Consider the following 20,408-nt stretch of genomic DNA (forward strand, 5'->3'; position numbering starts at 1 on the left):
AGCTATACTGGGCACTTTACTGGCTATACTGGGCACTATACAAGCTATACTGGGCACTATACTGGCTATACTGGGCACTATACTGGCTATACTGGGCACTATACTGGGCACTATACTGGGCACTTTACTGGCTATACTGGGCACTTTACTAGCTATACTGGGCACTATACTAGCTATACTGTGCACTTTACTAGCTCTACTGGGGCACTACCTACCAATACTGGGGCACTATACTAGCTATACTGGGCATTATACTAGCTATACTGGGCACTATACTAGCTATACTAGGGCACTACCTACCCATACTGGGCACTATACTAGCTATACTGGGCACTATACTAGCTATACTAGGGCACTACCTACCCATACTGGGCACTATACTAGCTATACTGGGACACACTGGGGGGATCACGTGGCCAGCATTTCCTACCCCCGGCTTATATGGGGGTCAATCGTTTTTCCCTGGTTTTTCAGGTAAAAGTTGGGGGGTCGGCTTATATGCGGGTCGGCTTATATGTGGTCTGTTTCAAAAATAGAACCCAAGTTTCAGCTAAATTTAGCCAGGAATGCCCCACTCTCTTCTTATTGCTAAGCAGTATGATTATTAAGAAAATTTGAATTACTTTTAACCTGAAGGCATACTTGCCGTCACCTGACCAGGACCTGCTTGGAGGTGTGTGACCCTTCAGCCACCCCCTTTTTCAGTTAGGGCTCAACCTCACTATGAACATTGTGCAATGTGTGCATTTTACAATTATATTATATGTGTGTTTTAACATGTGCATTGGGCAGAAATATGCACAAAACTGTGAGAAAAACTTACACAATAAATTACAACATGCACAGTGTGAGACACATTCAGCAACAAAGGATCTGGGCAGTGTATTGCAGTGCATTTTTTCTTGTTTTTTATATGCAACTATCATAGTGTGAATGAGCTTCGAGGTCTGAATAAATTGGGAAAGCCCTCCATGTCAACTCTCCCAGAGTAAATGGGGTTCTACATCATAAGCCATAATGTAATACCACAGCAAACACTCTTCCAAACTTAGGAAAAGACAATTAAAGATGGCACCCAAGGTCACATGACTAAAACTATATTCTGGGAGTAAAGCTGAATAAAGCTTAAAAGAAAATGACGGTGCTCCTGTCTACTGTTCATTAGTGTGGTAGAATAGCCACCTGGAGTTGTGTATTTAGTGGTAGTAATGAAACCTGAAGAATAAGCAATCATTAGATGTTCTGATAGTCTTCTAGAAAACTATCCCTAACAAAAACACGAACACTGTGAAGTTTATTCAAAATCAATTTACACAATTTCAAAAGTGCACTGATAACTAATTCTGAGATTTTTTTAAAACATGTTTTCCAACAGTTTATCTAAGCTATGGGCTCTACAAATATACCTTCTAGAGTTGTTTCTTCTCCCTCCAGTGGAGTGCTTTCTCCTTCCTTATATTCTGCCTGGACAGAAACATTGTATGTGGTTTCAGGGAGCAGGTTGGTCAGAACAAGGGTAGTAGTTGGAGCAGGAACAGGGATAGTAATATCCACTCCACCAACAGCCACTTTGTACTTGATGTTATAAGATTGAACCGCATCACCGGCAGGAGACCAGGTAACTCGAAAGCTGTTAGAGGTGACCTCAGAGAAATCTAAATTGGATGCTGGAACCAGAGCTGAAAAAGTAAAAGATTTATACATTTTATTTGTGCCAAGGCCAAAAATAATTACATTATCATACTGATCATTGTACAAAAACAAGTAAAGAATGTTGTATACTTATAAATATATGATACACATTTTGCCCTAAGAAGCATTAGCTACATAGTAATAAAATAGGGTACAGTAACATTTCTTAAGAAATGCCAAATAATCAGTCCATGGGATCTTCAACTACTGGAGGCACTGTTCATGTGAGGCTACTACTGACTGAGAAGGGCACTATGTTATGCTAAATGATGAGCCTGTCTCTCAATGGTGACCTCAACTGGCACATGCAAGTAGACTCACCTAAACACGCCTGCCAGCTGCTGCAGGACATGCTAGTTGAAAATAAGCTTTAGCTTTAATTCATTATACTAAATAATAATAATTTTAAAAACCCCTTCACTTCCTGTCTGCGCTAAACCATTTTTATCCTTTGATGACCTTGTTAACATGCTTTATTGAACTTCCTGTCTTAATAAAGAGCATGAGCAATTTGTCCTAAAAATGGCACATAAAAACCTGAAAGTTGTTTAAACTCTTATTAGCCAAATCTAGCGCAAAGATTTTTGCTGGAGCTGAGTTTAGGCCAAATAGTGTTTCTCCATATAGACAAAATGTTTCAGCCCCTTATGACACATTTTGTTTAAGTTTCATTTCACTTTGGATAAAAATGTAGTGAAAAAAAATATTTTCAAAAATAGCTGCCAACATTTTGAGACAACGGAAGAGGATACAATATGTTTCTTTGTTTTCTTCTCCTACAGGCACCTTTATAGATGCCTTGTCTCCTATTCCTTTCTAGGGGCTCTTTTTGACAAGTATAAAGATCTCTACATTTGTGAAATGCTAACAAGATGTTTCCTCTTAGTTATGTTGGTATTACAACTGAAAATGACCCTTAGAAATCCAAACCCTGGCTTCTATTTCTGTTCTACAAAATATGAAAGACCAACTTTAGGAAAATTATTACAGAACAAAATCAGGGGTTTTCACCAAAACAAAGGTTAAATGGAATCTTAAGCCTGAAAAAAATCATTTTATCTTACCAGGGGATTCTTGTAGTCCTCTGCAGTAATACTGTGCCCAAGTCATCCTTCTGTAATCCTCCAGTCAGCAGTAGTGACCCCCTCAAAGCTGGCCAGTCGCCGAATACTGTGTGCACATCCTTCCTGATCACGTATCCTCAGCAGTGAGCATTCTGCGCATGCGAAGTAGCAATTTTTCCATACTGCCAAGCACAAGAGTGCGATGAGGAGGCATGTGACCAGGGCCATGCATACAGCTGGTTGAAGGCCAATACAGCTGACAAGAGGATCGAAGAAGGACGGCGCAGGCACAGGATGACTGCAAGAAGCCCCAGGTAAGTCAAACTGCTTTTTTTCAGGCTTAAGACTCTCTTTAAATGGGATACATTTTTTCTCCTTAGGATGGTTTTCTCTAATGTCTCCACTGGAGCTCCACTGGCTTGAATTTGTTTATAGAGCACTTCCAGTGAAATAGATGACAGGCTCTGTCTGCATTAGGACGGATGGGGTGGGGTCACGGAGTTATATTTATTAAATTTACTGAAGTCTTTGGGCAAAGAGAGCAACTCCCCCTCTCCCCCACCCCCATTGGCAGTGAGGTAGCAGCCTCACTGCTGACGAATGTCTTCGGAAACCTCTGGCTTGGCAGCCACCAATCAGGACGCGGCGGAAGCAGGGCATAAAATGAGCCCTGGCTGTGCTGTGAAAAAAATTTCCCCGTGCCAGTTCTGACAGGGAGGCAAGGCGATCACCTGCCTGGATGGATGATGTCAGGACAGGTAAGTATTTTGACCTGCAACCCCCTCAATGCTCGATCATGCAGACAGAGCCTGACATTACAGGCTCTGTCAATTTTCATTTTAGGTACTCTATAATGTGTAGCCCCTGAAAGGGCTGTGGAGTACGAGTTGGAGTCGGAGTCAAAGCAATTTTTGGGTGCCTAGAGTTGGAGTTGGAGTTGGAGTCAGTGGTTTCATAAACTGAGGGGTCGGATGATTTTTGTACTGACTTCACAGCTCTGCGTAATCCTCAAAATCATGGTAAGTTGGTAACTTTTTATTCACAAAGTTACAGAGGTATTAGAAAATCATGTTTGCATTAGACAATAAAGAGGATCTAGAACAAGAACATATAATCAAAGCATAGTTGACGAACCATTAGTAAAGTGAATTAAAAAAGTGGGGGTTCTTTGACAGTCCTATAAATAAAATGGCATCAACTTTAGCCTAACTACTTACATTTACGTGTTAATACTTCAAGTTCTTGTTCAATTCGAAGGCAAATAGATTGTGTCAATTCAAATGAAATTCTCTGGAAAGCATCAAAGTCTTCTACAGTATAGACATGAGTCTCTGCAGGAGGAGAGGCAATCGCTTCCAACTCAGTCCTCACCGCATCCTTAACACCAACAGCAAAAATCTCTACTTCAGAATTTTTCAACTTTGTGGCTGGATCTTTAAAGGCATCAGATGATTTTCCATCAGTGATAAGTATCATGACTCTGGGAACATTTGGTCTTGCTCCCCTTCCCTCCACAAACACCTTTTCCCTGACAAACGTCATGGCCTTGCCAGTGTTTGTAGAACCCCCTCTATATGGAAAGGTATTCACTGCATGAAGGATGTCTTCAATGCTGTCATACTTGTTCAGAGCAAACTCTGTAAATGGATCTCTGCTGTACTGTACAAGACTGATCTGCACTTTGTTGGGTGAGATGTCAAAACTTTTCACTAACACTTCCAGGAAGGCTCTGACTTTAGCAAAATTAGCAACACCGATGCTATATGAGCCATCAACAAGGAGAACAACATCAGCTTTGACATCCACACCTCCGGAACATTCTGTAAAAGATAATAACAACATATATTAAAGTATTCAGAGCAAAGGTGGTCAGAAAACTAGCTTATAAAGTTTGCATCCTTATACTGGCTTCAGAAAACTTTTAAAGTTGGAAAGTAAACATTACAGAGTCAATAGCTTACCGACTCTTATTTTCACTGCCTGTGTTTTTTCCAGTGTTGAGATTGGCTCACTCGCTGTAAGGTCTTTCATTGCAAATACACTAATCTCATACATCGTATCTGGAGTAAGATCCTTCAAAGTATGTCTTGTAGTCTGAGGGCCAACAATAAAGGCTTGAGGTTGACTTCCTGCCAGCATTGGAGTAAGCTGAATCCTGTAGCCTGTGATTTGGCTTGGGGAAGCTTTCCAGGCGATCTTCATTACTTTGGAAGAAACCTCTGTAACAGTCAAATCTGAAGGAGGATCCACAACTGGAATAAACAAAAGTAAATAGGTCACAAACAGCAGAATGTGAGAAAATATGTACACAGGTGTATTCAGCCCAATATATTAAAATAATGTGTTATTTTAAAATTATGATGGTTAAAATAATTTTTTGCTATATTTATTATAAATCTACTACCTCCTTCCACGAATTAAAGAAAGGTCAGCACTTAACAGAGAATGTTTACTGTTTACTGTAGACCAGCCTTCCTCAACCTTTTTACCCTGGAGGTACCCTGCAAATAATTTTTGTATCTGAAGGAACCCCTGAAAATAACTTTTGGATCTCAAGGAACCCCTGCATTTACTTTGCAGGAGGCATGGTCATTAAAAGTAGGTGTAGCTGTTTATGTCACTACCCCCTATTACAGCGTATACTTATTCTAGTTATTTTTATTAATGTGCTCATTGATCTTCTAACCCCTAATTTAGTGCTTCTTTTTACTGTACCACCTATTATAATGTGCTCTGTCCATGCACTGAGTGTGCACGGTAATCTTACCAATGATTGATGAATAAACCTGCATATGTTATTGTATCATTAGACACTGCTAAAGCGTTTGACGCAGTGAAATGGCACTTCCTACAAGCTGTGTTGTCCAGATTTGGCATTGGGAAGAATTTCTTTTGATGGGTCCAGAGATTATACAGTAACCCTTCAGCACAAATTTGTACCAAATCTAACATCTCTGATTCTTTCCTGATATGTAGAGGAACCAGGCAAGGGTTTCCCTTATCCCCTCTCCTTTATGCCCTTTCAGTAGAATCTCTTGCATGCAATATAAGAGCTGAATCTAGAATTAGGGGGTTGTGAATCGGCCAAATAGAAGAGAAAATCAGCCAACATACTGAAAACACCATCTTATACCTGGGTGACCCACACACTTTGTTGCAAGGCCTTTGATCTTATTTCTGAGATGGGTGCACACTCTGGTCTCTCCATTAACTAGAGAAGTTAACTATCCTGGGTTTGGATGACTCAAATGTCTATGCATCATCATTACCATACCCTCTTCAAACATTTGGTTGTCACTGTTTGAGCATCCCCTTCTCATTACTTCCTAGATAATGTCTCCCACCCTGTTATCCCTTACTCAAATTAAACTTTGCTCCTGGACTAAGCTGCCCCTACCCATAATAGTTCCTGCAATCGGTCTAGGTAATCCACCTTCAGTCACATCAGTCAAGCTCTTCTGCGTATCCATGGCCCAGCACACGTTCACCTCACTGGGATTGTTCTGCACCTGACCAGATAGTACTGCGCAGGCGCAGAACGCTCTTGGCGATGTGAACACGGCAAGCGCATGTGTGGGTGAGCCGCGCAAGCTCAGGAGAGTCCCACTAACATGACTGAAGGAGAATTAACAGGGGCTGATAGCAGGTGGACGGAAGCACCCAGAAGGACAGTGAGGGAAGTAACGGTGGTCATGGGGCTGGAGGAAGCCCCAGGTAAGTATAAATTATTCACCCCCCCCCCCCCCTTGTCTCTGGTCCTCTTTAAGAACTCCCTTCCCTTCACAAAATTGGTATATCAACATAGAGGTTGCCCTACTAAGTACAACCAAATATGGAATCGCTGGTTGACAAACCCTAACTTGTAACCTGCTCTCTCCTTATATTATGTAACCTTGGTCAAATTTGCAAATAAACCCTGTTGCATTTGCATAGGTTTTTTCTCCATGTCTTTTTTTCTCTCTGTCTCAAAATCTACGTATACCCTATATATAAAATATTGTTTATATGAATTGCCTATTCTATGTACCTTTTCATGTGTCCTGTGCCGATTCTCTGCATTGTCTTTACTGCATTATTTGATTTACTGTACTAATTTGCACCATTATTATCTGCAATTAAACTTTTGATCAATTAAAAAAAAAGAGAGAGAGAGATGCTACAAACTGTGACGCTGACAACACTAAAAATGTAAATAACAAAACCCATTTTGTAATAACCATTTGTAGATAACGAAACACAATATTTTTTTGAAAAGTGGCAAACAATATATTTCTCAATTTTTAACTACATATTCACAATCAGAGTAGGTGAAACCACTGACCATCATTAAGTTTATAAATAAACAAGTAACACTTACCTCCATCTCCACTAGTGATATCACTGAGCTGGTCTTCAACTCCAGAACAAACCTGAGCTATAATTTCATTTTGCACATCAACAATTGCATCAAAGTTTGCAACAGTGTAGACATGCTTCAGAGATGGTAAGGAGGCCATTTGCTTTAGTTCCTTTGCATCCGCCGCCTTTATACCTAAAAAGCAAATTGAAGAAATGCATCATTTAATGACTGTTTATGACTAATAGTCCATTACCAACAAAGAAAGTTTGCTTCAACCTGATCATATAATATTCTCATTGGTGCTTGCATAGTAGGTTGGAGAGGCTAATCAATCTGTCCATATATGGCCAGATTTGTATGGTAGATCTTTTAATTAAGATCATAAAAGCTAGTTAAGATCTACTATTACTATTTACAACTGCAGTGCTGGAAATTCAAAACCTGGCATAAATAATTCTACTTCAAACACTGTTTTCAAGCATTCCAGAAGCTCTTGCTGCATATAATTACTCATTTATGCTTGTTTGCTAAGTAATACAATATGTACTTCATATTGCTTGTGATGCTAAGATCAATAACACTACAAATGACAATGGTATTGTCTACATGGCTTTAATTATCCAGGAAACATGTTGAGTTGTATACTAATTAACCTTATTGTGTTGTTTAAACATTTAACTACTGTGTATATATTCATTTGAAAGAGTTATTTTCACCAGATGCCAATGAAGTTTTATTCATAAAACAGAAAAGGGTACCTAAGAGACTATATACATACAATATCTACATAATATTATGTAAAATAAATAAGATTCAAAGAGTAACCAATAAAGTAAAATGGACATCTAAAAAATGATCCCTTAGATGACTTATGCTTGACAACTCTTTCCAGCCAGGACGGGGTAAACATTAAAATTGTAGAAAAGATGCCTGTTAAGCCCTAACCTATTCTTGATTCCTCAGTTCTGGTTATGCTATTAATGTGCAATAGTAAAACAGGAAGTGAGAGAATCTTCCCAGCTGGGACACAGCAGTAAAAATTTCACAGAAGTTCTAAGATCTCCGCTCTTCCACTTTTTACTGGAAGGGTTTGCACTGTCATCTGCGTTGCATCTGGGAAGATTCTAGTTCACAGGTAGCGAGGTAAAATCTAACCCCTCCACCCATACACAGTTAAGAAAAAAGCTGGATTTTGTGCAATTTTACACTTGTGGAGATGTTAAAAATAAAGAGAGTACTGCACGTGATACTCCCATTTACACTAACAGTATATTCTTGAAAGATCTGTGCGTGTGTGTGTGTGTGGGGGGGGGGGGGGGGGGTTGGGGGGAGGGGTGAAAAACTCTATAGGTGAGATTATAAAAAATGTTGGATAATGATTTAGAAAGCTAAAAGTAATATTGAATCCTGTTTGCTTTGTATTGTGCCAAAGATATCTTCCTCAGCTCAATAGTTTTCCGGTATTGCCAAAACCTTCAGGAATTATGACATTCAGTACTATATTATAAATGATGACTTCAGTACTATAGTCTGACATTCAAATCTTCAGTACTATAGTCTACATAGAAAAAATGATGATGGCCAGTTATTGTACAGTGGTTATTTCACAGTATTTCTACATAGGGATATTCTGTTAAGTTGTTTCTGTCATGTTTTCCCAGTGTAAAGTTCATGGCCCCATTTATTGCCCGAGATTTGACAAAGAGACTAACTCCCACAAACGAATCCATCAAGAAACTCTTTTTCAAGTTTTTATTAATCTTGAATTTGAAATCATATAATTATTTCTAGTATCCTGTACTGTTACATTATTTCATTTTCAAATAAGGCTGCTTTTGTTTAACCTCTTGAGGACCAGAGGTTTATACCCCCTAGTGACCAGGCCATTTTTAACAATTCGCCTCTTCACAACTTTAACAGTTTATTGCTCGGTCATAAACTTAGCAGCCAAATGAATTTTACCCCTTCTTCCTCCTCCCCTCTTCTTTTCTAATAAGAAAAAAACTATATTTTTTTATTTGTCCCATTCCCTAAATTGGCCCTAGACTAAGATACATACACTACACATAAATAGACATATGCCTATGATAGGGATTAGGTTGTGAGCCCCTTTAAGGGACAATTAAGTGACAAGGCTATACACTGTACAGCACTGCGTAAGTTGTCAGTGCTATATAAACAGATTTATGTATATAAATGAAAAAAAAATCAACCTGGCAGTGCCGATCGCTGGCTGGCAGGCTGATCGCTGGGGCCCGCAGTGTACAGTGACAGGCGCTTGTGCTTATGCGAGAGCAAACTCCCATCAAATCTCGCTCCTCACGAGATGACACCATACGGCGTCCTAGAGACCTGAGAGAGCCACTCTGCCGCCACCATCCTGCATTAGGCGGTTGGGAGGTGGTTACAAAATATACAATTACACCAAAAGTTTGGGATTGGGGTTCCAAATGAAGCCAAAATACTAGTACATGCTACTTCATATGCACAGTCCCAATTAGTCCAATGTCTTGATACATGTTTCGAGTAAAACCACAGCTTCTTCAGAGGCACACAAAATAACATATGCAGTCAGTTCCTTGATGCATACAGTTTTAAATCAGTCAGTCGGGGAAGTTGTTATAAGCTGATTTATGAGTTGGGTTGAGTATTAGAATTTGGATGAAATTATGAAACTGATGAGATGAACAACTGTATCTACCCTGCTACTCCTTAAAATCTTACAGTTTTATTTTGTATTTCAAAGCTAAAAAAATAGTTGCAATGTTTTAATGTCTCAGCTGAATCACACAGTCTGACACAGTGTAGAGCTACAATCTATGAACTTTTGACCTATATATTTATTCCATGCACTCAGAAGCTTTTTTCTTCAGGGAAGTGTTTGATAGTTGTAATTAGTTATTAGTGAGGGTCAAGCAAAGTATCCACGCGGCGATATTTGTGGTGATGTTACCCGACATCGGGAAACATTGTTTAACATAAGCATGCTTAACGACGTTGCCCCCTGTAGTAAATACACATAAGTGTAAAGGTCATATTGGGAACAGATTTTAAGTCAGAGTGATAATGTAATGATTTTTTCTTCCAGTTATCATCACCCAGAGTTAATGGGAAGATCTATACCACTGATCTCCAGCCATTGAAAATAAATAGTTGCATCCATGAATAAATGTAATTTATTGGCAAAGATTCATTCTGCAGCTGAATAAATGATCTATAGAAGTGAGGCCTATCTGTTATGTTTCTGAATGCATTCAGTTAGTAGGAGGTATTTACTTCTGGCAAGGCAAATTCAGAAAAATGAATGTCATGTTTGGAAAGCATTGCCAGATAAACAGAATTTGTTATGATAAATGAATCAATGGTCCATGAGCGAGCAGGGTTCCCATTAATTCAACACCAGCATGTTGTATAAACATCAGTAAAATGATAAGTAAAATCATTGTTATACAATGTCCCCTATATGTACAGCAAAACTCCTCTGTACGACGCTGCTGGAGACGGCAGGGCTGTGTCAGGCAGCCATTATAGAATAAATCATTGTCTTTTTCTTACCCAAAGTGAAAACTTCAACTCCTAAGTTCTGAAGCTCTCTTGCTGGAACTTCTACCTCATCCTGGGATTTTCCATCCGTAATAATAATTGCTATTTTTGGAAACCCTTTCCTGGCTCCAGCGGACTGCACAAAAGCATTCTTTATCAAGTAGTCAATGGCTTCGCCTGAAATATGATAATATATTATGTAAAGATACTTCACAATCAAAGGTGAATTACAATTACAAACACACAATTGCAACATCCATTATTTTAATTATCCTTTTAAACTTCACTATATAGACTACTGGATGTTCTTTAACCAGTCATGAATTTCATGAAGTATTTATATTATACAGTAGTTTTGCCTTGGCTAACACAGTAAGTGGTAGGAATCAAGCATGAGGGGTAGATTACATGTTTTTTTCATTACATCACAACTTTTTGTCCACTTCACAGCATCACCAAAAATGGACGTGAGCGAAGTGAGGATGAGGGAGAGGGTGAATGTATTGTACTCTATAGTCTAGACCACAGGTGTCAAACTCAAGGCCTGTGGGCCAAATGCAGCCGTCTTGCCCTTTTATGTGGCCCTTGAAAGCTTCAAATGTGCCTTACTGTAAGCACTAAAAGAACAACAGCACACTGTCTTTCCATCCAGAGGAGCACAGTGGTGACAGTGTCACTTTGAGACCGGGTGCACCAACAATCCACGGAACACCCAGCCAAATTTGCATGGAGCCCCCTCCTGGTATCCAACCCCACCATGTGGCTGGTAAAACACACACATACAAATAAACACCCCCCCACACACACACACACCACCACCATCTCCTCACATAACAGAGTAGCACAGCACAGTCGTGTAATATTTTCCTGCTCCATTGATGCGTCATGGTATACAGCTTGAGCATGTGGCTGTCAGGAAGGAACATCAGAGATGACCCGAGGCCACACTGGAGCAGGTAAATATTAAACTGCTCCACTGTGCTACTCTCCCTCCCCAACATTGCTATAGTTGCACCACTTCGTTTGAGATTGTTCAATAAATGTTAAATCTTAATAAACAATTTGGCCGCGACTTTGGTGGGGCCTTAGCATCAAAAAGTCCCACAGTAGTAAAAATATTTCACAGGGGTAAGAAGACAATGGAATATCTATGAAATTTTTATTGCTGTCAATGTTCTTGTTAAGGACCCATCTGGCACTTCCTGTCTTGGTGATTCAAAATTAGAATTGAGAGTAGATCTCCAATGCAAATGCAAACAGCAATACAAACTTGACAGACAAAAACATACCGGTGCGTTAAAAATGAAAACACTATTTTTTGGAGTTAAACTTAAGTATTCAATATTAAAATTCGTTTTTTTTGTTTTGTTTTAAATAATTATAAGGCAAAGCAGTATATATTACTTGTACAGTATATGGTCTGTTTTATCCATACTGTATGTATAAATACTTAACTACTGTATTTACTATTGTGAAAATACAGACAAATGGATACTTCCTATTCTCACAAAACAGCAAGAATACATACCTGTCATGGTATTCCCTCCTTTGTAAGGTATTCTTTTAATAGCTGACAAGAGATCAGCCCGCTTGAGGTATCTGTTCATATTAAATTCAGTCCTGGTGTCCGAGCTGTACTGGACAACTCCAACCCTTGTCTTATCTTGCCCGATGTCAAAGGCCGAAACCAATGAAGCCATAAAGTCGAGAATAAACTTGAAGTTTGTTCTCCCCACACTCCAAGAGCCATCCACAAGGAACACTACATCAGCAACTGCACTAATAGAACATCCTTAACAGAAAATAAGAAGCAAGTCAGCAACCAATCCTTCACAAAAAGATAAAGTCAAATGAATTGAACATGAACAATATCCATCCATGTCTGCACAGATATAAAGTATCTAAACATATGATATACTGTATCTTCAGACATAGCACTCGTGGCACTCTGGAGAATAAACAGTTTTAATAAAGTTTTAATACATTTCCACAGTTTAGCTGCTTTACTTTTTTTGGGGCTGCAATAAATGAACGGACCTGCAAGAAATGGTAATTAAAACCTTTACATACATACAGTTTGTATGCAAAATTTGAATTACATCTGCAATTGTTGGAGAAATTACATTTTTACAGTTTCTAAAGATTACTATTTTAACTGCACTAAACTCCAGTAAAGGTGCCAGCAATTTTACCGTAACTAGCACAGGGGAAGCACGGGCTGCTAAGTTAGGATCCATGTTGCTATGGTAACCATTTTACCTATAACAGGTGGCAATTAAAATAGTAATCTTTAGAAACTAGAAAAATGTAATTTCAGAAGTAATTCAAATTATGCATGCAAACTATACCATATGTATGAAAAGATGTTCACCAGAGTTCAAAAATAAGAAACTACATTCTCTAAAAAATGGCCTCTTTGGGAAAACTGGTCTCAAGATAAGCACGATCTTTGACCTCTTAACATCCACATAATTACTTAGTGATAACCTAAGTGTGATACAAGAATACTAATATTAACTGTATTTCTTCAATTGTTGATTTTGGTAAATTTTCTTCCAGTTTGAGTAATTGCTGTTACTGTAATAGAGGTAATGCATATTTATCATATACCAATATAATGCAGCGCTTACCCAACTCTTTGTTAGAACTAAAACCCTAAACTATGTTAGGTCAACATTGGTCTGCAAAGTTTTCTTTCTTATTTTATTGCATTCTAACTTGTTTGTTATATAAAAAAAAGAATATGGTGTGTAAAAGCTCATGTGGAAACATGTACACCAACTGTCTCAGATTTCACACAACGCTCCTAACAAAAAATCTTTTGAAAGTGAAATGCTATAAGAGTAAGATTGGTGTTACAGTATAAGGATGCTTTAAACAGCACAGTTTGCATTAATTTGGTTAAGCGTACTGCTTTTAGGTGCTCTTAAAAATTCTGGATGTCAGTTTATCTGGCAGGTTCCCCCACATCTTTTATGTCTTGTTATTTCATTATGTAGAAACAAGCATGTTACTGTTTCTGAATTAGACAACATGTTTGGGGTGAAAGGTGGAGATTTATTGAGATACTTATTACACAAGCAGAAGGACTTGACTACAGCACAGTAGCCTCAGTCTCTATCCTTGGCATTAATCATGTCAGTATATTTGCTCTCCTTGGCCACTTCTTGCAGACCTGCTTATTACTCTTTAAAATCGTATTCCGTATTTGTAATTATTGTTTTCAAAAACATTAACAGTTCAAATATTTCCTTCTGAGGAGGAAGTGTGGAGAAAGGGTGGTTACAAGGCCATCATGTATACCAATTATTATCGTTTTTTTTCTTAGTTATTTATGTAGCACTTTTCCAAGGCTCTCACAATGTAATCCTTATCATAGTTATAGGCTAATGACACCACCATCGGTCAGTTTTGGAAGGAACCAGTTAACCAATGGATTTTTAGGTCAGTAAAGCAGATTTAATGTTACTTTCTGTTAGAACAGTAAAGCTGAATTCTTATTTGTTATTATGGGCTATTCTACTAAGCATAGTGTTACTGCTTGCTGCATTCTCTGTTATAAAGCCCTTAGTTCAGGCACATATATACGGACGTATGACTATGACAGGGAATAGATTGTAAGCATCTCTGAGGGACAGTTAGTGACAAGACTGTATGTTGTGTATATTGTGCAGAGGGCTGTAGAAGATGTCAGCACCATATCAAAACTAATAAGTAATTGTTGAATAGTAAAAAAGAAAAATACCTGCTTCACCAATCCATAGTCCTCAGCTCATTCTCAGTGACCTACTACTGCCCACTCACTCACAGTTGTCTGAAATACTCCTTGTTGACACACATGGGCATTCAGCTGAGAGGCTGCTTTGTAAGCTGATGCCATGAACCCCTCCTATCTGTCTGCCTAGCAGAGAGCCAAGGGGTTCATATTAAGGGCCAGTTTACACAATGTTTCGGGCAGGAGACATAATTGACATTTTAAAGGAATAACCACAGTTGTTTAAAAGACAGTATCAACTTTTCCTGCTGTTTGCATAAATGCCACTGTAGATCTCGTTGTCTCCCCAGGATCAGCCACATTTGGCAGTCTTGTGTCCCCTATGGAGGTCAAAACGCTTGGTAGCAGAGAAGCATTTGACAGAGCGGCCGTCACAGCTGCTCCGGATGCCCATGTGATCCAGCCCTAACTTTATAGCAAGCAGCTGTGGAGGACATGAGGATCTAGGAATTGGTGCAGAAAATATTTTCCTTTTTATTGCAAAAATCTACTTTTTTTTTTTCTACAAAAATGTTTTTGTTTTCTTGCATACTCAATGTAAAGTAATATTCTAATAAGTACATAGTAAAGTTATATTCTAATTGTGCATTTTCTAAATAAGTGCATAGAGAACTGTGCCTGAACTTGAACTTCATTAATCTAACATGAACTTTGGTTATGATCTTCTCAGTGAGCACCATCAGTCTTCTATTTAGCATGGAGAAGATGCTGGAATCTTTTCAGAGTGCATCACTTCCTACAGCTGGCAACTGTTGACTACTTTAGGCATACATTACATTTGAGGGGCAGCCAAAGGCTTTAGCTTGGATTTGCTCTCACTGCTTTAAAGTTTTTCAGCTAGCATAAAATTTAATTGGTTTGCCCAATTTACTCAGTTCACATAAACAAGTTTACTTGTCATTTTAAAGTGCTGCCAACAACATCACATATGATACAGTTCCAGATGATCACATTGCACAGGTAAAAAAAATAGGTCCAAAAAGGTGTCTGCTTCTAGACTCCTGGCAGTCATTATGTTGGTTTTCCTCCTTATTTTTATTGCAGTGCTATGAAATCACTGCTTCCCCTACTCTTCCATACATATCTTCCGCTAGCTGATTAAATAGTCTAATACAAATATTAGATTCCTCTATTAGGGGCCAGGTTACATGTGATCTGCTGACTATTGTTTTCTGTAAGGGGTGAATCAGACTGCCTCTGGACCTGGAAGTTTTTTTGCTGGAACACTCCAACAACCCAGCCTACCGCAGGTCTAGGTAGCCCTGTGCGTGTGCTATTAAGCTGCCAGCAAGGACAGCATATGCTGCAGTTCTCTTCTGTCTGCCATGACAGAATAACTTCATCAATCTATAGAGGGCTATAAGCTGCCCAGCCTTTATAGGCAAGGATGTGACTAGAGAAGATTTTTGTATAGTGTCATTCTGTGTAAGGATCCATTTCAGAGGAGAAAGCTACTGATGTATCTGCTAGACTTATCCAGAGGAGTTTTAAGCCTTATATGATACATACACCAGACGACCATTCTGGGCCACATTAGTTGAGACTCTATCATGTGTATAGCTGCCCAGATCAACAACATTAAACAACACAATAAATAAGTGCAGTGTTCCACAGGTTTCACACTCATCAATCAATTTGTTTTCTGGACACTATACACACTCATTCGTGGTTTTTCGAGTGTGCTCTTTCAGAGTAGCTAATGAAAGTCAATGACAAGTTGCATTTTGTGTGCAAATGTATGCTGCAAGATGCCGATTTTTTTCACGCTCGCAAAAATGCAATTTAGCAAAAACGCAAAAAAAGCATTTTCACGATTTTTAACAGGGGTGCAAATCTCAATTGACTTTTATTCTATGTGTGATAAATGTATCTTTGCAAATTTGAACACAATTTTTGAGAAGCGTAAACCCTACCTTACCCTGCTTGCTGTAGCTATTCCATTGTGAGCTGCGCAATCATCCTCCTTCCCACCACCATAGAAACAGTACACGTTACTCAGATGTGGCTGAGCAACATTTCTGTTTAAGCTTGAGCACAGAACTGCCGCCCTAGGTATAAGTTATTGTATGTGTGCAAAAGGCTTCACTGTTAGCCCCACTACAATTGTCATATATCCCACTGACATCAGAGTCTAGTTGTTCATATAATTTGTGTTTACTTTGGAAATACAGTGTTTAGCCCAGCCTAATTGCAAACAACTTTTGCATTTTACACTGTGTATAAGAACATTGCTTGTAATCTTCCATGCTGGAAAAAGCGCTGCCCCACTGAAGCTCTGAGATACCCTGCTGGAAAACATTGGAGACCATTGCACCATGGTATGCCACAAATATACATACATAAGCCTTCTGTGACTGACGGCTGGTGCATACCAAAAGCGCTTCTGAGCACTTTTAAAAATGCTAGCGCTTTAAAAAGCGGTTGGCTGATGTATTAGATTGGGATGGATCACACCAGAGCGATGTGATTTATTCCCAACCGCAAACTACTGCATTTCTGCTGATTTCTGAGGCGATTCAGCCTCAATGTTATGTATAGGAAAGAGGAAAATCGCTCTGAAAAGCAGTAGATCAGATCGATTTTCCAAGCGTTTTTGTGACAAAACCAGTACACTAGCCGCTGTACTAAATATAAAAAAAAATGCTACACAAAAACACTCAAAAAATCGCTAGGAATGAACAGAAAATTGCTTGGCACATGCCTAGAATCGTCTTGAAAAATTACTTTAAAAACGCTCAGCGTTTGCGATTACGCTAGCGCTTTTTGGTGTGCACTGGCCCTGAGTGCTACTGTCTGAAACCAAGTCATGCTACATGGCATGGCACTCATAGTTCCAGGGCTCTGATAGTTTCACATTCCTAGTTAGTGCTGCATTTAACACCTTCTGAAGCACAAAATGGCCTTTAGCTCTCAAGTGTACAAACTTGCAGCAGTACATACCTGCAGCATACGCACACATATCTCAATCAAAATGCCCCAAGGCTGGAAAAAAACAAGAAGCTGCTGTTCTTGCCTAGGAGAAATCACAGCCAAAAACATCTAGCTAATCTTTTAATAACTTTTATGTAATAAAGCAAAATTAGAACATCAATGATTATTACGGTCAATAATAAGATTCATTCTCTCAAATAGCTGCTTTAATCTTGAGGCCAAGGCCTCCCTCCTTTGCAAATGTAAACACATATCACTTTACCACTAATTAATAATGAACATATCAAACTGTAAATTAATGGTTATAAGAGAACTTCTTGCCAAGGATTACAATATGCAAAGTGTAGAACACTACAGCAAGTAGCAGACTTAACGATCTTCTGGTCCACATAACCATTTGATTGTCACAGCTCTGCTCAATAGATGATCTGTGGCCCAATAACTCCGGCTCTATAGCCCCAGCTGTGTGGCAGCAGTTGGCTTGATGTGTAGAGTGTATAAATGGCAAGGGTTTGGGGCTCTGTTCACAATACACACTCAATCGTACTGTTTTCTGCAGCAAAGATCAACAGATATATGAACATGTCAAAGGATCCAATGTTATCTATAGGACCCGTTCATACAGGTCTGTTTTTTTAAGCATCCATTGTCTCTATTAAAACAGTGGAATGTGAATTCAAGTTCTGCACGACTGTTCCAGACACCGCAATATCTACTTATGCCGATGGAAACAATGAAAGCCTATTGAGATGGACTACATCAATCTTACTAGGACTTTTTAAAATAAGACATTAATAGGCATGATAGGGGAGAAAGTGCCAAAAACAAGGGGAGAGAGAAGAAATTCCTGCCCCTCAATCTTATTTGCCACTTAATTGACACAATATTCTGGCGCTGAAGGAAAGTTTATTGGACACTCTTTCCAATATACTTTCCTTTGTTTCATTTGACTGTGGTCTAGTGTAGTGGTTGGATAGTATACTGGTTAAGGGCTCTGCCTTTCACATAGGAAACCATGGTTCGAATCCAGGTTAGGGTCAGTACCTATTTAGTAAGAAGTCCTTGGGCAAGACTTCCTAACACTGCAGGGTAGCCACTTGAGCAACACTCTTAGTGACTGCAGCTCTTGAGTGATTTGAGTCCAATAGGAGAAAAGCGCTATACAAATGTTAGGATTACTATTATAGTGTGAACCCAGCATCAAATGTGTACACACGTTAAATTTTTGATCCCTCGGGCAACAGTTTGGGGCCCTATGCATCGCTAGCTTCCAGTCTGTGGACACATTCTCTTGCATTATGGAGGAGGGGGGGATCAACAACGTGGTGCATGATGGAGCAGTACAGAGCAAAAGGGATGAGTGGGAGAATTGTGCCCTCATTCTGTGCTTGGCTGAGACTATCCATCAGGTGGTCACTTAACGATTCATGTAGGGTGATCCGTGGCCACTGTACACTGGCTAGATCCTCAGCAAAGGCAGCCCCAACCAAGAACCATCTAACATGTGTACAAGGCTGCACTGGAATTCCTGTGTTTATAGCCTCACAAGATGTAAATCAAGCCCTGGTTAGACACAGACAATATGTGAAATTAACACTGAAGATACGAGAAAGGACAGTAGTTTTGGCAATTCTTCAGTAACTGTAAGGAAAAAGTAATTACGAAGATAAATGCAGACATTGTTATCTTTCTATGAGGCACAAGTTATCACGTCATTAATGCACAAGATAAAGTACATACGTGGCTGGTCTGTAGTTACAGGCTTCTTATCCTCTGTCATAACATTGCCTCCCGTTTGAACTTAAAAACAAAAAGGGAATATTGATTAGGCAAAGTGTTAGCATTTAAAGTAGTAAATTAATAATTTGAGCAGATTCACTGTTCATTTTCAGCACCTGTATCATATATTCCCCTACAGCCTGTAATGGTGTTCTAATTCTATTTGCAATAAAAGTAACAAGTGGAGATAAGTAAACGTGTGAGTTTGGGTATTTTCTTTACAAGCTGAATACTCATCTCGCGACCCAGGAAGATGGATCCCAGTGACGTCCCATGACGAGTGCTCCCTGAACCATCATCCGGTTGGCGGGTATGCGCGACAGCACACGACAGATGTGACCATGCGGCCATAGGCTGTCATTTGACACAGGGGAGAGGTCAGATTACAACTTGTGATTAGACACAAATGAGGGGGAAAAGACAACAGGCTAAACTCTGTAAATACATACAGGTGCAATTCTGTATGTATTTCTTCAGTCCTGTGCAAGAGTTCAGGTCCACTTTAACAGCAGGAGTCCCTTGTTTGCAAATGGCTGACAGAAGAGCCCCTGCATGCGGCATTCTGCCATTCTTCAGTGGAAAGAATCCAAGGAGTACTTGCAAAATAGATGCTGTTTATGTGCTTATACAAGCTCCTTCTTCTATCTGTAGTGGCAAGAATGACATTTTCCACCTCCATTTGGAAACCCTGTCTGCCTATACTAACTTCCTAGGACTGTTTGTACTGAATGCAGTTCAAACAGCTTAGAAATACCAGTAAATCTCATTTCCAGGGCAAGGATTTTTACTATGGACACTTTGGATAGAAGAGGGAGGAAGATGCTTCTGCAGAAGCATATATGAGCAGATAAACAGCTTTACACATGCCTCCAGCTTCTTCACATATGGCAGCAACAGGAAAACTTAGCTGGTGACTGCAATTCTATCATAGTATTCCTGCTACTGTAGTCTGTTGTTTAAATATACTTGAACAGATAAAAAACAATAACGCAGACTATATGCATTACAGGTCAGTCAGTACTTTGAAACTTTCACAAGAAAGTTTCATCAGAAAACGTCCACCTTAAAGTGGACCTGAACTCTTGCACAGGGCAGAAGGAAAACATAGAGAAATGCACCCGTATGTATTTAGAGAGTTTAGCCTGTCTAATTCCCCTTCATCTGTGTCTAATCACAAGTTGTAATTTGATCTTTCCCTGTGTCACCTGACTACCATGGCAGATAAGCTCATTTAAAAGAACAGGGTGTTAACAATATGTCTGCTTCCATGAAAGTAGAAACTGTA

The 20,408-nt window shown here is 39.2% G+C and overlaps 1 protein-coding gene across 4 annotated transcripts in view; it reads right to left on the reverse strand.

Moving 5' to 3' along the window:
* The window catches only part of COL12A1 (collagen type XII alpha 1 chain), a 321,024-nt gene that overhangs the window by 270,607 nt on the left and 30,009 nt on the right, over positions 1-20,408 (reverse strand). For 3 of the 4 annotated variants that reach the window (XM_068281498.1, XM_068281499.1, XM_068281500.1), the window contains 7 exons: positions 19,085-19,144; positions 12,167-12,430; positions 10,651-10,815; positions 7,114-7,287; positions 4,718-5,008; positions 3,974-4,576; positions 1,407-1,679 (listed from right to left, as the gene is read on the reverse strand). The exons of the other annotated variant lie outside the window; for it this stretch is intronic. In XM_068281498.1, the coding sequence (XP_068137599.1) occupies positions 1,407-1,679; positions 3,974-4,576; positions 4,718-5,008; positions 7,114-7,287; positions 10,651-10,815; positions 12,167-12,430; positions 19,085-19,144 (1,830 nt within the window). The remainder of the gene's footprint in view (positions 1-1,406; positions 1,680-3,973; positions 4,577-4,717; positions 5,009-7,113; positions 7,288-10,650; positions 10,816-12,166; positions 12,431-19,084; positions 19,145-20,408) is intronic. 4 annotated transcript variants of the gene reach the window in all.

This window comes from Hyperolius riggenbachi, chromosome 4 (genome assembly GCF_040937935.1).
Source record: "Hyperolius riggenbachi isolate aHypRig1 chromosome 4, aHypRig1.pri, whole genome shotgun sequence".
NCBI lineage: Eukaryota > Metazoa > Chordata > Amphibia > Anura > Hyperoliidae > Hyperolius > Hyperolius riggenbachi.